Source organism: Seriola aureovittata, chromosome 20 (genome assembly GCF_021018895.1).
Source record: "Seriola aureovittata isolate HTS-2021-v1 ecotype China chromosome 20, ASM2101889v1, whole genome shotgun sequence".
Taxonomy (NCBI): domain Eukaryota; kingdom Metazoa; phylum Chordata; class Actinopteri; order Carangiformes; family Carangidae; genus Seriola; species Seriola aureovittata.
The window spans coordinates 6,891,111-6,908,006 of NC_079383.1; the positions used below are offsets into that span (position 1 = coordinate 6,891,111).

Consider the following 16,896-nt stretch of genomic DNA (forward strand, 5'->3'; position numbering starts at 1 on the left):
TAAAAAAGTAAGAATAATGCGGACAAAACAAAGGTTAGGATGTCCTTGATCTTGTTAAACGGACAAGAATCCAAGCTATTGTGAGCAAAAAAGAAAGCACTGCACATTTCATGTTGTTGTTTGAAGGTAATTGAATTCCTTATTGACTTTTCTCAATTCTATTTCAAGTTTATTAAGCCAGGCAGAATTGCCTAATGTGGACCATTAAAGTGAAATTAATATTTTAAAAAAACAATTCTGGCTCTGCAAGATTGCATTTCATTATGCGTATGGCATTGATTAAAATCCGTCACCACTCATTTAGCTCGCCGTACCTGAATATTCCCCATAACAAAATAATTAATGGAACCCAGATGTGTATTACGTCCAATCAATTGCTAACATGGAATAATTAAAAAAATAACTTACTTTACCAATTAGACTTTATAGATCCAGAGAGTACAGTTTGTTTGTGTGTTTTTATCAGATAACACCTACATTGTGTGGTTTTCACAGATTGTCATTGTCCTCACAAGTCAGTTTTGTTTTTGAGTAAACAAATTGCTTAACGGAGAAACAAAAAGACGATCGACATGCAGATAAAAAAACAAACAAAACAAAATGTTTCACAAATTTGAAGCGATAAGCTGTGAGTGTGAGAAGTGAGCCTTTTTCTTAGGCTCTTTATTTGTCAATCTGTCATTTTCAAAGAGCCTCTCATCAAGTGACTCAGGTGACTTTAACCCACTGCACATCCTCAAGCAGGATCAAGTGTGGCACAATTTTTTTTTTAAGGGAAATAAAAAATGAAAGAAAAGGATGAGACAGGAGACACTGCATATTATGTCTTTTGTTAAAACAGTTTTCAAATCAATGACTGGCAATGTTAGGTGGGTTTAAAATGATAGGCACAGTGTGTAGACATGCTAAGCTCAAAGCTAATATGTTATTCAATTCCAATGCAGTAACAAAAAAAAAGGTTTGAAAGAATTCTTCCATTTCTATTATCATTCAGCCGTTGTTAACGGCAGTCAAATTCAGGGTAATAGGCTTCTTGCCAAGACACCACTGGACGTTAATTACCCAAGATTGCATGATTCATGGAGTCAATAGCAAAAAGGACAGAAAGATCAAGTGAAGAGATGAAGGGGCACAATAAGGAAACGTATCCGTATTCCTCCCTTTGCTTGAGTCCTCTCCATTTCCAACCACAAAGTATTTCCCTGACACGGAAATACCAACTTGTATGTAATTATGAGGTTATGCTACCCACAGCAGTCCGTCATTCCAAGTCCCAACACCTGCCATTATTTATTCATTGTTATTCCTCCACCAGAAATACACTGTAATTAGATATTGATTATATAGTCGATGTGATGAATTAAACAAAATGCCCCCTAACGACTTAATTTGCTATACATAGTTTAGACTCGCTTGCATAAGTCATGACTTAAATACTAAGTTTAAGAGGGTTTTATCTTTTTTTCTTCAGTTTTTCACTCATCATTGTCATTGCCATAAACAAACACATACACAACGAGGTCATGGAAGTCACACAAATTACATACAACGTCTCTCCAATGTCCTTTTAATGGGTCTTTGGATGCATTCTCTTTGCTCGTCCATGTCAGCCCTGCCCCATTGTATTTGCTGTTTCCTGATTTACTGATTTGAATCATGCTGGACATGTTCGTGTCTCTAGTTGTGTGTTTCCACTACCACCACGTAGACCCCCCCTCTAGACTATCTGTAAAGTGCATCACACAAGTGCACATGAATAACTCCTGGTTTCTCTCAATTGCACGCAGTTCGGCCGAATGTGTCATCCCTAGGTGTCGCTAACCGAAAAGAAGGTAGGCATCTAAGATTATGCAACAACTGTTTTTTCACAGATTCAAGAGTATTTGTGGGTAGCATCTTCCCCCTTTTCCGGTCTTGGTTATTTTCCTGACAAACCTGCTTGTCTTGCTCATGATAAAGGGCTCTGGCTCCTTCAGCGGAGGCTTGTGTATTCATGAGGCACTCATGTTGCCACATGCTGCAGTGCTGCGCATTATCTTCTCAAACATTCAATGTGCACTGTACATTTATGCATACACACTTGATTTTAAATAAGTGAAGAGATTCTCAGACCCATCTGAGCACATCAGGAAGAAAGCAGGAGGTTTCACGGTGGTTTTATGCAGATTGATGTTAGGTTAGCTTAATCCATCTTGCAGTTGTGATGTGCAGCCACCTCACAAACACCTAGCTCACAACCACTCGGCTCCGTGTTTCCATGACTGCAGCCAAGTGCACACAGTGTATGTGTCAGGGGCTTATGTCACCCAGTGCAATGGCAGAGGCTGAGCCTATTATTTCTTTTTCCCACTGTTTGTTTTATGACCGGAAAGGAATCGAGGGATTGATGTGTTCACTGTGAGCCAGTTTCCTTACCAACGCTCCCGTGCACAAATTTATATGGTGAAAATTCTTGGCTGGCCTCCACCGAGGTGGCGAGCAGTTTGTCAGGGGACAGTTTCTGTCTGGGGAAACACGCAGTGGCTTTTGAATTATATAAAGCACTCGTTAATGAAATGAAGCATAAAAGAGGAACCATAATATTTGAATTGTTCGGCATCTAAGGCATTTGTAACAGATGCTGCTTCATGCAGCCAACTTCACTTGGCAATGTCACTCCTTATTTCCCAGTGCCATCATTCATCATTATTGCGTATGTTTCTTTTTTTTACAGTAACATTTATTATTAAACGTGATGCTCATTATTCCTAATTCTCTGACATGAGAGACATGTTTTGTTTTTAATTGCAATATCATGTTTTTTTTTTTTTTTTTTTGTTGTTGTTTGTTTCTTCTTTTAATTTGTCTAGTAGCTCCTCAAGTTGCATTGTCCACTGCCCCTTCTGTCCACGTTGCAAACAGCAAGCGAGGTAGGAGCTCTGGAATTCATTGAATACATTGCCCCCCAGATGACCCCCGAGCCTTCTCAATGTATGAACTGATGTGTCTGTTTAACTGTAAGCCCCATAACCCTGCAACACTAACCCAATGCAAGAGCACTCAGTATCCATATCTCCAGTCAGCACTGGACTGATGGTTCTCACTGTAAAGCGCACACTGAGGATCCATTCGTCTATGGAATCATTTCTAAACACTATAAATGTCCCTTGGAATCATATCTTTTTCAGTGCAAATAAAGTGGGTGTTTGAGGCTCAACTATTTTTGGGGAATGTGTTTCCAAGACTCAAGACTTTTTATTCCCCATGCGTGCATGATTTATGACCTTAGCCTATTTCTGGAAAGGAGAGATTATTTGTCTTGTGAGAGTATGTCTGTGAGAGTGAGGTATCTAATGTAGATAGCTTACACTTGGGCAAGACTTTCTGCTTTAGGTGAAAGGTACAGTGGACTAGACTTGCTGCTCCTTCATTTCCAAGCCTTGTCAGGCTGTTAGTGGCCGGACAGAGAGACCTGACCTCAATACAGATCCTTAATAACCACAATCCCTTGGACGAAAGCCCCATCCGCCAACCCTACTATTCTGGATCCGTGAGTGGGCTTTCTGTCCAAGCGGCTACCAGTGAGGCTTAAGGGTCACATCTGTCTGCACTGTGACACATCGTGTCAGTGGTCACTCAGCATGGCAGACTGATCCTCACTCAGAGAGAGCTGAGCTGGGGCTGCCCCCTCCCATCCTGCACCCCTTAGAGCAGGGCTGCCAGTGACTATCAGAGACTGCAGCATGAGGTTTTTCAGACCAGCTACACCTCTATAATACAAATTTAGCATGACATAACACTGCATAACAGGCAATGACACAGTCTTCCAACTGCAACTCACCATACGCTCACTTGCCTTACTGACCACTGTCTGAAGAAGTTCAGCTCCAACAAGGTTTAAAAACAACTCCATAGCTGCTTTAGTCATATTTGTTTGATGAGTTATGGGTTTGGACTTGAAATTTATCAGGCATTTCATTACATGGGTTTGTGACATGAAGCGGCATTAAAAGTTTCATCTCATTCCCTTTCTCGTCTCTTCGAACCAGATAAACCACAACATTCAAGAGCTCAGTTACACAACAACATCAAGAAATCCACCACGCCAATCCCTGGGTTGAAAGATCCATTTCATTCATGGTTTGACTTGTCTTACGCTGTGTGGTGGTTAAGATGTGACCGTGTCTCTGTGCTATCATTTCGGAGCCTTCCTCACCTCGTGTTATGGTGTGCTTGAAGTGATGTGACCTCTCCGAGTCCTACTAATGCTGTGCTTTATTATGTGATGTCTTTTTCTAACTCTGGCTGTGCCAATGCCAGACTAATCATGAAGTTACCCTCCCCTGTCATCACTTCCCAGACATCTCCCTCTCCTCCCTCATAACACAGTCCTCATTTTTAACCTCGCATGCCATGGCGCCTCGCTCAAGTTCTTGCTAACCCCACCGCCGTAGCACTCGCAGCAACAGTTTCTACGCTACCACCGCGTCTCTCTCTTTCTTTTTCTCTCTTTCTCTGTTCTCCTCTCTTTACACTTCCTCTCTCTTTGCAAGACTGTGAATGCTTTGGCCACTCCAACCGATGCAGCTACATCGAGCTGCTAAACACCGTCATTTGCGTGAGCTGTAAGCACAACACTAGGGGCCAGCACTGCCAGCTATGCAAGCTGGGCTACTACCGCAATGCCTCGGCAGAACTGGATGATGAAAATGTGTGCATAGGTTAGTCCCCCTCCTGGCCCCCTTTCACTGCCACACTGCTTTCACACAATCTCTGTCCCTGCCTCACTTCCTGTCTTTGACTTGTCACCAGAGAAAGTATCCCATTTCATACCCCACAGCTTCATCATCTGTGCATCCTCCTGCCTCCATGTCTTTTAGTGGAGTCCACATCTTCCTCTTTTGCTTCTTCTGCTTAAGCACAATGGTGTCACTCATTAACTTCCCCCATCAGAATGAGTGTTCTATGGAGGACACCAGTCACTCAGTTTCAGTCAGACACACAGCAAGTGATTTCTTGTCTTAATTTCAGGTATGGTATTAGTATCTGCGGACTGATTTGCGGTTGATGTCAAATATCATAATTAGGTTGTATTTACTGAAATAGAATGTTATGTTAGCTGCTAGGTTGTATTTCAGGGGCACAAAGTGAACAAAGCTTGATTTAGAGCTAGAATTATCTGATTTGTAGATTGATATCGAATAATATAGAATGAGCACAAACTAATGGAAACACCTTAATGAAACAGGAATATATTAATCCCAGCATTTAAAAAAATGTGCTAATAATTTATAGACAGAACAGCTAATTTTGAAGTGCATCTTTATCTGGCTGTGGCTGGACATTTAGTTAAATTCACTTAACTCACTTTTTTGCTGAGTGTTAGATGAGAAGATCGATACCACTCTCATGTCTGTCCGGTAAATATGATGCTACAACTCATTAGCTTAGCTTAGCATAAAGACTGGAATCAGGGGGACACAGCTACCCTGTCTCTGCCCAAAGGAAACAAATCTACCAACCAGCACCTATAAAACGTACAAATGAACACATTACATCTCCTATGTTTAACCAGAACTGAATAGTAAAAGTTGGACAGAGACAGGGTAGCTGTTTTAGAAGTATTAGTGTTATATATTAAATACTAATACTTCCAAAAATGTCCTCCTTAAAGTAACTGTATATACTTTTACTCTTAAGCGTGTGACCTTATGCTTCTCTAAAGACTGACATATAAATTACAGACTATTTATTGATATTCAGTGCAAGCAATTCAATGAATTTGAATTGCTTGTACTGGTTGTGATGTCAGCTAGAAGTCCATTGAAGGCCATTGTCAGCTGGTGTTTCTGTTACTTTGTCCATGACCTTTATGCAGGCACTCATACGCTGCATGTTCTGTTTTTCTTATGTGTAAAAAAGGTGAGAAAATTGCATTTCACATAGATCCCAAGGCAATAGTTTGGTTCCCTGTTGGATTCTTTAGCTGGCATGTGGAGTGTGAGTTCACAGCACTCAGTGCCAGGTGCATTTGTGAGTTGTGGGGTTGGGGGGTTTGACAGGCAACAAGAGTTCTGAGAGAAATGTCGCAGGGAAGTCACACTGCCAGTCAGAGGTGCCACGAAGTGCATATGTCATATACATGAAACGGCCTCAGGAGTAGCAGCTGAAACCCGTCACAAGGCGTTAAGAGTCACCGAGGCGTTACCTCGTGCCAAACTCGCCGTCACCCTGCCTCTCTCTCACTGACCCCTCCGTTTGTCACTTGCCGTCTCCTCTCTCCTCTTGCCTGACCCCCGAATGTCACTCGGGTGCAGCCACGTGCAGCCAGAACTGCCACAGAAGGTGCAATGTGATGGTCAGGGACTGTCAAAATAGGTGTCACTTTGACTGCAGAGTGCTCCAGCCGCTGTGGAAAGCTGGAAGGTCGGTTGAGTGTAGGACACTAGAGACTTGACAGGTTGTTTTTTTTTTTAGTAGGTTTTTTAAAAGATATTCTGTACTAATCACAGCTAAGGACCCTTCTCTTCTTTTAACTGTAAAAGGCATTTGAAGGTTATATCAAATTTATAGACACAAATTGAACTAAGAGGGATAACATGAAGTATGTACATCCATTTTAAAATTAGAGAATTAAAGAACATATTACAACAATGCCCATTTCAATGTATTGCACTCTCATTCCTCTAAAACCTTCACATTCACTCTTTGTCTTTGTTTCATTTGCCATTATCCATCCAATATGTGCTGATAACATTTCCTGTCTCTTCTTTTCATCTCTCTCTCTTTCTCTATATGAATGAATCAGATTTTAGAAGAGCATGTGCAGATTTGCCCATTATATCCATTGTAAATCAAAGCTAATGTTAATGCTTTGCATATTTGCTCATTGCATGTTGTTTACCTATGTAACAGTAAAATATGTTTTATAATAATTACAAATATGCTTTAATGTAATTTACAATGAGTTCATGCATCTAGAATCAATTTCATTCTTTTCTCATTCTGTCTCCATTACAGTTGAAATGGTAGCATTTTTTCTGTATGAGTCTTTAAATCTTTTCACGTTTTTTTACCAGTTAAAAATAACAAAATGTCTTGTTGAGCTTCTAGTCGAGCTCGAGGACTGTGGTCCACGCTGTGAAAATATGTGGCAAGAAGTCAAAGCACCACCCTGTTTCCAGCCTGTGTGTGTATGTGTGTGTCTTGTTTTTCCAGAGTGTAATTGTAATCCCTTTGGCTCAGTCAGTGATCGCTGTAATGGCACAGGATTTTGTATATGTAAGGAGGGCACTACAGGGCCCAAGTGTCAGGAGTGTCTACCCGACTATTTTTGGGACGATGGCTGCAAATGTAAGTAGAACCACCACCCTCCCTGTGCAGCTCCTGACTGTCCTCCCCGTCAGCTCTGTCTCTCTCTGCTCTCTCTCTCTCATTTCTTTTCTCTTTGTGTGATTCCTGAGCTTTGGCTGGAAGTGTGTGTGCTGCACATATGCAGGACTGCCCACCTGTTTTGACAAATACAGACATAACCCACAACATGACATAAGCCAATGTACTAAATCATTGGATTCACTAACTGAACCTGCATTTCACACTTGCTGCAGCTGCGTTAACTATGTAATATCAGCAGGTGCTGTATATGGGCCAAATAGAGAAAAAGCAATGGCATGGCCGGATGCATGCAGCTCAGTAACTCAGTTATCCAGGCATGTCGCACATCAACAACATAACAGCTGAGTCAATATTGACCAGTGGACAGGCTGCCTGTGATCTGTTTGAGTAGCCATCGCCCCCTTGCTTGTCCACAACAGGACAATGTCATCCAATATTTTTAAAGGGGAATGCAGGTCATTTTGAGTTTCAGCCCATTTATTACTGTCTACCTTTTATTTTTCCCCCGGTCATTTTGAAATGCATGCCCGGTGAAGTCTTTTTTTTTTTTTTTTTTTCAAATGTCACCAATTTTTCAACGTTTTCTTCAAGGCAAACTTCAGTGACAAACCTCCAGGAGGTAGAGAAATTAAAGTGCACACCTCATGATGAGGTGTTTACTTCTCTTTGACAAGTTGAAGAAAGAACTCCTTGAACTTTGAATATATAAAACCACCATTGCAAACACTGGTTATTCTTTATATTTTCTGACTAATGCACAAGCAGTTTAGGTACAAACTGGAGCTCTCTGACTAGTGTTGTGCTGGTTTGAAAGATTTTCACTAATTATTGTCTGACCAGCTGATAATCACTGCCAATTTGCATTTGAGCAAACATGACTCACCTTTGCGTCACTGTTGGTGACTGTGATGATGACTGTGATTTAGATTTATAGATATTTTCCACAAGGTGGTGACATCTATTTGCCTGCCTCCTGTAGCTCAACATTAATCTTTGTCCTGGCTAACAAAGGTGTCCTAAATTAAGCACCTCAACACTATAAAGTGGCATCATGTTGAGGGATTCATCTCTAGTGGAGGCCTCTTTTTCCTCCTCCGCTGTTTCCTCTTGTTGATGTGAGAATATTTTCAATCACGTCAAGTCTCTGAATGAGATTCTTCATATGAAAACACTAATAACTGCAAAACATAAACCTTGAGAAAAGATAGATCATGGCAAAATTTTTTGTGATGAATTATTCAAAATAAAAAAGAGAAAGCTTCTGTTGAAGGAAAATTAGTTTAGCAGGACGAATGTAAAGAAGAAGAATCACGTGGCCATTGCCACAATGGATGGTATTATCTGAATGAGTTAAACCTGCAGCAGTTTATTGTATGCTTACTGAAAAAAGGAAGGGCCACTATAATTAACCAGAGGATTTCTCCGAGGTAAAAAAAAAATCAGACTACAATGAAACTAAATTCAAATTAATTTGTTTTGTTGTTTGGTGCATATTTCCTAAGATGACTGGACAAACATGGACAATGTCCACCATAACACCAGCTTAAAATAAATCAATTAAGAAAAAGTGCAAAGCCATTTTAGATAGAACCTCATTGTGCACAGGCTTTAAAGGTTAAGAATCTAGACAGGGCTTAATATGCTGTCTTCATGTGTAGCACATTTCAAAGCTGCAAATTATATACAGTATAATCTGTATACAGGTATGAATCTAAATTGGTGAATGCCAGGTTTTGATTTGGTCAGTCAGAGTCCAAATTGCAGGAGCTGCATTTTGTCTCTTGTATTCAACAGTAGACATGAGAATCCAATCAATTAAAAGGCAATGCACAAATTGTACTGTGTTTGGTCTATGGGGCTGTTGTAGATGAGAGAAGGGCTTCATCAAAGAGTAAATAAGTAAATACAACATCAATGTGATCATCTCGATGAAATATAAAATCATCTAACATCAATATGCACTTTTAATGTGGTTGTTCATCTGAAAGCTGTGCAACACCTGCACTAACCTGAAAATGGAATACAATATTAGTTTTCAGTAGCTTGACACCACATTTTTAGGATTAATACCAGTATTGTAACTATACAGTATTTATTTGGATTTTGTTACTGTATAAATTAAATTGCTTTAAACTCAGTGCATTATAATTTAAATTCAGTGTAAAATGAATAAACAGTTTATTTTCATCGTTCCTGATGCAGATGGATGTTCATTAAAATGCACTGTTCTTCAACAAATATATTCAGCGTGTATAGTGTGAATACACACTGTCAATATGTGCATCTATCTCTACACAAAAGGCCTGCGTGAAGACATAGCTCGTCGAGGCTCACATCCCACGTCACCTTGTCATGAGTGCATACACAAACCCTGAGGCTTTACCACATACTGGGAATGCTGACCTGTAAAACAGCAGTAATTAAATGTTTCCAAGTAACAAGTAAAGTAAAAAAGAAAGTGGAATAAAAGAGTGGCATACAGTAAGAGACATAACATAATGGATTAGTAGTTTTGATTTGTCAGATTATCTATGGAGCAGTGATTAAAAACATCAAACATTGTGCAAAGTATTTGTTTGTCTTCAAAACCTGCAAGTCAGCATGGCTCAGACTTTTATTCTGAACACCAGGAAATGTGCAGGATTTAAAAATCCAATTTTGGGTGTACTAAAAATGTAATTTACCCTCTTGGTGTACCCACTTTCTTTAATCACTTTTATTTCAGTTAGTGTGCTAGTGTGAAGAACAGTGTGGTGTTATATTTGGTCCTGGTGCACTAGGTGTGATGCTGTACAGTCTGCAAAGATAAAAGCCAGCGTATTCTGGTCTACTGAGGCTATGGTGGAGAAATGAGTATGTTTGCCTCTACTATGGATTTCTCCATATATTGCTGTTGATGTTTTAGAAGCAATAAAAATCTCTACAGCTCTTGCAATAACTTAAAAAGCCAGTTTTCCACAGGAATCAGAGAAATAACCTGAACAACAAATGGACACAAAGTGGATAATACATACAACTGTTTTACTGTTTCATTCTCACACTGGCTGCACATAATGTTTTCCACTATGAGTTTAAAACGGGAAACAATCTGAAATAATTATTTTCCAGGAAGATTCTGCTTTTACTTATTCCACATCTGAAATAGTTTGAAAACTTTGCAATCCTGACCTCCCCTTGCTTCCCTGCTACTGCAGTATTTATGTGCGTGGACAAGACTCTATCTGCATTCAGACTGGAGAATGCAATTAAAACTGAGATCTCTCGTCAAACACATCACAGCACCAGACAGGCACACCTAGTTCATCGGTCCCCTCTCTAAATATTATCACTCATATCAAAAGCAAACGCCACAAATCTTGTTATTTCCTGCCTGTGGTGGCTCTGTTTACATGTGGAGAAATGGTTAATGTGAGGGACTGAAGCGAGATAAAGGTGCAGAGTTCACAGAATAATTCTTCTTACCTCAACTGACCCAACACAATTCTTTATTCATATTAAAAACAATCATGTTTAAAGTATTAAAAACACTTTTACACTTGTTTTCAGTGCCAGCCCTTCCATGGAACAAGGACCAAACAAATAGTACAAGGACCAGATCATACCCATAATGCCCTCTGCTGTTACACTCATCTGTTCAAAGTACCACAGTATCTTTAATCTTATTGACCCAGAATCTTTCACACAACTTGTTATTGATGCTTCTTTTTAAATAATCGATATCTGTGCTTCAGTAGCCGATGAGGGCTGTAGGCCTCGACCATTACCTGAACTTTCCTTTGAAGTCAGCTCATCTTGCTATGCAGTATTGAATATCAGGCAGAATTCACCTTTAAAGGCCTGGTTTACCTTAAAACAAAATGTTACTTTCAGTATCTTTATGTAAACATAACACAAATCGAGTTATTAGAGTCAGAAAGAAATTACAACGTTTGTATTTCTAAATGATGCCTTCCTTTGAAAATATCTACACATAGACATTCAAATGTTACTGTATTTGGGCTTAGCCTACTTACTGGAAAACAGAGATCAAGTACCGAGTATGGTGGAAGTCAAATATAGTGCAACTCAGATGAGTCTTTTTGTGTCACATCACCTTTATTTTGAGCTGCACAGTTAAAGCTGCCATTATTGTCCCAACAATCACAGCTTCAGCAAAGCCTCCATGTCTCTTGTGCTCTAGCTTGTTGTGTATGGTTGACCTTGTGCATCATTTCAAGTATCTTGATAAATATCAAACACTCTGATTATTGTTAGAAATGTACAACATGTTCACATTTTATCATAAAGGCGAGGAGGGTTAAGATGGATGAGATGAAAGGCCTGTCTAATTACAGGATCATATCAAGGTTCTCGGGGAAGAACATGATTCTTTCATTAATACACTTGATTGTTCTTTCTTGTCTTCTTTGAGGAGACGTTTTTATCACCAGTTTAGCTGCTGCCTTGTCAGGTTTTCCTAACAAAGAAGAGGTTGTTTATTGAGTTATTATTACTGGAGTCTCTTCTGAGTGGTTGAGTTGGTCATGGAATTGATATTTCAGCTGGGGAAAAAAAAGAGAAAGATAGAGTTCAGACGTCTTATTTGGATTTAGTTGTGCATGGTAATTGGTGAGCGGTGGCCGGAAGCAAAACTTACTGAGCCAAAAAGCAGCTCCCTTTTTTCCAACAAAACAGACGTGGCACAAATGGGATTCAGAGAGTCAATGTTTCTTAACAAGTCTCCCATCAGAGCCTTATTTGGCAATTCCTGGGAGACGGCATGCATCCTATTGTGAGTATTAGGAGAGAGGCCTGATATTTGTTATTGTGATATTTATGTCCCATAGAGTTCATAGATTGCTCAACACATTGTTTTCCACTCTCATAAAGGACTGAAATGGGCAGAAGTGGCCCCTGTGTTTATCACTGTTTATTTGTCTCTGTTGGTTTATTAGTTTGTGCGTGCTGCTTTGTTTGCCTCCAGCTTGCTTGACAGCTTGCCTCCGCTGGGAATAGAGTGGCCTCGGTGTCCCAGCTCTAAATATACACCAATTTTCACCTGATGTTCAGTTTGTCTAAAGTCAGTGCTGTTTGGGGGAAAGCCTCTGAGGCTTTGAGGAAACTGTGTAGTAAATAACAGTTTTTTTTTTTTAGTCTTTAATGATATTTTATTACAGAAATGGAAATGATTAAAATGTAATTTACTCACACGGAATGATTGCTGCACATTTACATGCAAAACATGAGTTGAAGTTGTTCTGGTTGCCATGTGTCTATAAAGTGGTTTTTGGTCTTGGTAGATACAGACAATTATGTTATAACTGCAGACTATCAAAGCATTAGTGTTTAATGTGTATTTTTAGTCTCTATTGAAAAAAAAGTCATCACATCTGTCGTGTTTAAATGTCAGGTGCCATAATGTTCAATTGCATGTCATATTGTTAGAGGAGGATGTGGAACTTTATAGAGGTTACATTTAAAAAAAAAGAACAAGGAAGAATTTGCACACTATGAAAATGTGAAACAGTGGTATTAAATTCTTATGGGACGTTTAAAATATAGAGGACTTGTCACCACCTTAAACTAGAATACTAGGTGTGACAGAAGAGCCCTTAGAAGCCACTGTGTGTGAAATTTTCATTTTATTATGTCATCTTTATCCTGATGCAATAAATTTGCCTTTGTAGAAAGATGAGACAATCCCCGGGAAAATAAAATTCTCTTAGGTACAAACTTACACTAACAACACTAACATGATTACTTCAAATTTTACCAGGTGTAATTGATGATGTATGCACTGCAGTGTTTGTCTTAAAAATCAATACATCAATAATTTCATACATGTTACTTACTACTATGTGTATCCAGAACTTTATGCAAATCCAGTGCACTGCTTAATGAAATATTAAAGTAATAGTTTGACATTTTGAGAAATGAACTGATTCCAATTTTTGCAGAGACCACTCTTACATCTGTACAGTAAATATGAAGCGAGAAGCAGTAGACAGTTAGCTTAGCTTAGCACAAAGACTGGAAACAGCTAGCCTAGCTCTGTTTAAAAAACTCAGTGACTAACACATCATCTCTTACTTATTGAATCTTTTTTTGTACATGGAATAAACAAATTAAATATATTGTGTTAGTCAGTGATTTTTGAGGAGCTGGTACAGCAGGTGGATTCTGTTTCCTTTCCTTTGGAGCCAGGCTAGCTTATTCACCCTGTTTCCAGTCTTTATGCTATGATAAGCTAACGTGCTGCTGGCTCCAGCCTTATATTTACTGTATAGGTGTGTGAATGGTATCATTCTGAACACCTAACACTCGGGAATAAGGTCAAGAAGCATATTTCCCAGGATGTTTCACTATTCCTTTAGGAAAGAATAAACTGTGGAAACACTTTACTTGAAGAAAAACCATTAGATCAATTTCCTCACAGTGATCATTTGAATTTCATCCGATCCTGTTAGGACGGCAATGTAGAATATGCTTTTGATGCACAACACACTTCAAGTAAAGTGTCACCCAAAACCCTCCTGCATGTTTGATGCTCACCCCTCTCTCCTGTTTTTACATTGCTCCCACCGCAGCCCAGGTCTGTAACAACGAACTCCTGCACTGCCAAAATGGCGGGGTGTGTGTCAACAACGTCCGCTGCAACTGTCCCTCAGCCTACACAGGCCTGATGTGTGAGAATCCCCGCTGCGAGTCGGAGCTTGGGGGCTGCAGGGGCCCCGATTCGGGCCAGTCCCCCCTGATGCCTCCGTCCTCCCTCGGGCTGCTGCTGCTGCTGCTGGGCTCGGCACTGCTGAGAGAGGCTTCCTGCAGGCCCGCTGTGCTCTAAAGAGACCCATGACCTAGTGGGAGTGATACACTCCCCAACCTCTCCACCTTAACCCGCCCATCCCACCTTTCAAATAATCAACAACCATTAAACAAGAACAACCATGAGCTTTCTGGACTGTACTGTACTGAGCTTCTCCGCCGCCAGACTCAATGGATACTCGCGCTGATGAAAAGGGAATGTGCCAGACAAATGAGTGCAAAAACTTTTCATTTAATTTCAAAGAATATATAGAAATGAACAAACGTATACTTCTAAAAATGCCAGATATTATTAAAAAGAAAGAGAAACTGAGTGTTTATTTATTGAGAGTAAAATGAGCAAACAGCAGTAAGGCTCCCTCCCCCTCTAAGCCATACCAGGTACTTGAGCTCCTTCCAGTTTGAGGAGGGATAACTGAAGATGACAGACTCATTCACTTCCTCTCTTATTGCCACGGCAACAACAGCTGCGACCAATCAGCTATCGCACGAGCCGACAGTGGCCACCGATCCCCCCGGGATGCCTCTGCGAGTTAATGTTGGCTGGACTGACGCCGAAGAAATCTCAAAGAAACTGTCTCTGCTGAAAGGCAAAGACTGGCCTCTGAAACACGACATTATACTTAAATACACCCACAAACTGAAAGAGGACAAAGACAGGACGCATTCTTTGCTGTCAGTGCATTGTGGATAGAAGGAAATCTGTCCGGACTGCCACTTTGTGACACACAAACCTTGCCCACGTCGATCCCTCTCTAGCTTTCTGTCTCTCCTTCGAGCTCTATCTCATCCTCCCTCCTGTTCATCCTCCCTCCCTCCCTCTCCCCCCATGCTGAGCCCCCTCGCCATCCTGCCACTGACCTGTGCTTTCGTGAACGTTACTCTGTAAACCTTTGTTGGTTGAAAGATTCTTTTGTCCGATGTTAGTGATGCACATGTGTACGAAGCCCTCTCCCCTCCCCTCCCTTCCCTCTCCTCCCTTGCCTCCTTTTCCCCTCCTCCAAAAAGATACTCCAATAAAGCTGTCTGATTCTTTTCAATCTTAGAGCCACCACGCTCCCTGCGATCATGGTCAGAGGATAGTTATCACCTGAGCAGACAAGACGTGCATAGAAAACCATCAGTGTATTTGCAAGTTTTTTTCTCGACAGAGCAAACAAAAAAAGAATCATATAGTCCTTTTGTATCTTTGCCGAACTGTGATTGAAAAAAGGCAACCTTTAATGTATCTATTTAAGACATCCAAATGCAGAAGCAATTGTTTATGGTTTTGTTTTCTTTCATTCTCCTTTTCTTTCATTGACTTATTTTATTTGTTATTATTTCTTTTAGTTGTGCAGTTGATTTTCCTTTGTATTGGCAACGTGCTGGCATCAAAGAATATCAGTTTACATATACAGTATTAATAAAGTGTAATAAAATCCCACCAAAGGACATTATAAATGTTTTGTTCTTGCTTTAACACTTGAGACTTTAAGTGAATAAAAGTTAAAAAATTAAACTGTGTGGATCATTTGTTTCTCACAGGTTGTGTACTGTTTGCTACTAACATGTTTAAAGGATGATATTGATATTTAGTATCCGTAAAACATATTTGTCTTTGGTAACACTTTAACTTGGTGGTTTCATTTTTTGTGTCAATTCTCACTTACCTATAAGGAAAGAATATCTACTTGGGCTTAAATGCAGCTTTTCTCTCAAGGATATTCTTATTGTAATTTGTACCAAATAACATTTACACTTTCCAGGAAGCTTCTTGAAAATCATTATAAAACTACAGGCCAGTCAAATTAAATTAAAAGTAATTTCAACTTACAATTTTATTTTGATAAGTTGAGTTCACTCCACTAATAAAATTAATTGTAATAATAAGGTAACAAACAATCAAGAGTACATATACTGATTCTTCATCTGCAGGACTATTAATTAGATTAAACCAAGTGATCACTGTGTTAAAATCCCATTTTCAGGGTCCGACACCAGTCTTCCTGTGATACATGACTTTGAATATGGAAAGATGAAAGTTCACTAACCACCTGAAGTGTCTATACATATTGTATTGCTGCTGACATGCACATTGGATAAACCAATACATGATCAGTGGAACAAAACCCCCCAACAAGGCCACACTGTCAAAATGATGGCATAAAAATCTGTGTATCAGCTCTGGTGATATTTCCGTGCTATTTATCTTGAATTCAATCTGGTGAAGATTTGTTTCAGTGGCTTGCATTGTCGGAGGCACTGAATTAAATATTTACAACTATCGATGTCTCCCGGAGAGACTGTGTTCAAAGTTTATATAGAGGGTCTTGTCAGACACTCGGCAGTTCATCTATAACCTGAAATATTCAAGCCGAACTGTGGCTAAACATTTTCCATCCCTCTGTTGTTTTACAAGTTTATTAACTTTTAGGCCCAATAAATGATAAAAAAATGAAAGTTTGTTTTATGTTTTCTCCTCCTTAGTTTTTTCTTTTTTTCCCCCAAACTTAGTTGGTTACAAGTTTTGTATCTGTTCAGGGTTTTTCTTTTTTTTTTCTTTTTTTTTTTGTCATTCCTGGGAACAAATTTAATAGGGCATCAAGAATGAATAACAGACTTTTGTTTCCTTTTGTTTCTTATATGCCAAAACAATTGATTCAGATATTCATATAATGTTTTGTGTCTGATCCCAAGCCACCAGATCACATCCAAACCCAGGAACAAATTTAATTTTAA

The 16,896-nt window shown here is 39.6% G+C and overlaps 1 protein-coding gene across 8 annotated transcripts in view; it reads left to right on the forward strand.

The window, feature by feature from the left end:
* ntng1a (netrin g1a) overlaps positions 1 to 15,676 on the forward strand; it is a 104,321-nt gene extending 88,645 nt beyond the window's left edge. For 2 of the 8 annotated variants that reach the window (XM_056364816.1, XM_056364815.1), the window contains exons 6-8: positions 4,533 to 4,700; positions 7,198 to 7,332; positions 13,941 to 15,676. In XM_056364816.1, the coding sequence (XP_056220791.1) occupies positions 4,533 to 4,700; positions 7,198 to 7,332; positions 13,941 to 14,194 (557 nt within the window). In that variant the 3' untranslated portion in view covers positions 14,195 to 15,676. Of the gene's footprint in view, positions 1 to 1,787; positions 1,833 to 2,849; positions 2,910 to 4,532; positions 4,701 to 7,197; positions 7,333 to 13,940 lie in introns of all 8 variants that reach the window. The other 6 variants (XM_056364820.1, XM_056364821.1, XM_056364818.1 and 3 more) reach the window with 6 other exon arrangements.
* Positions 15,677 to 16,896: the final 1,220 nt, after the last annotated feature.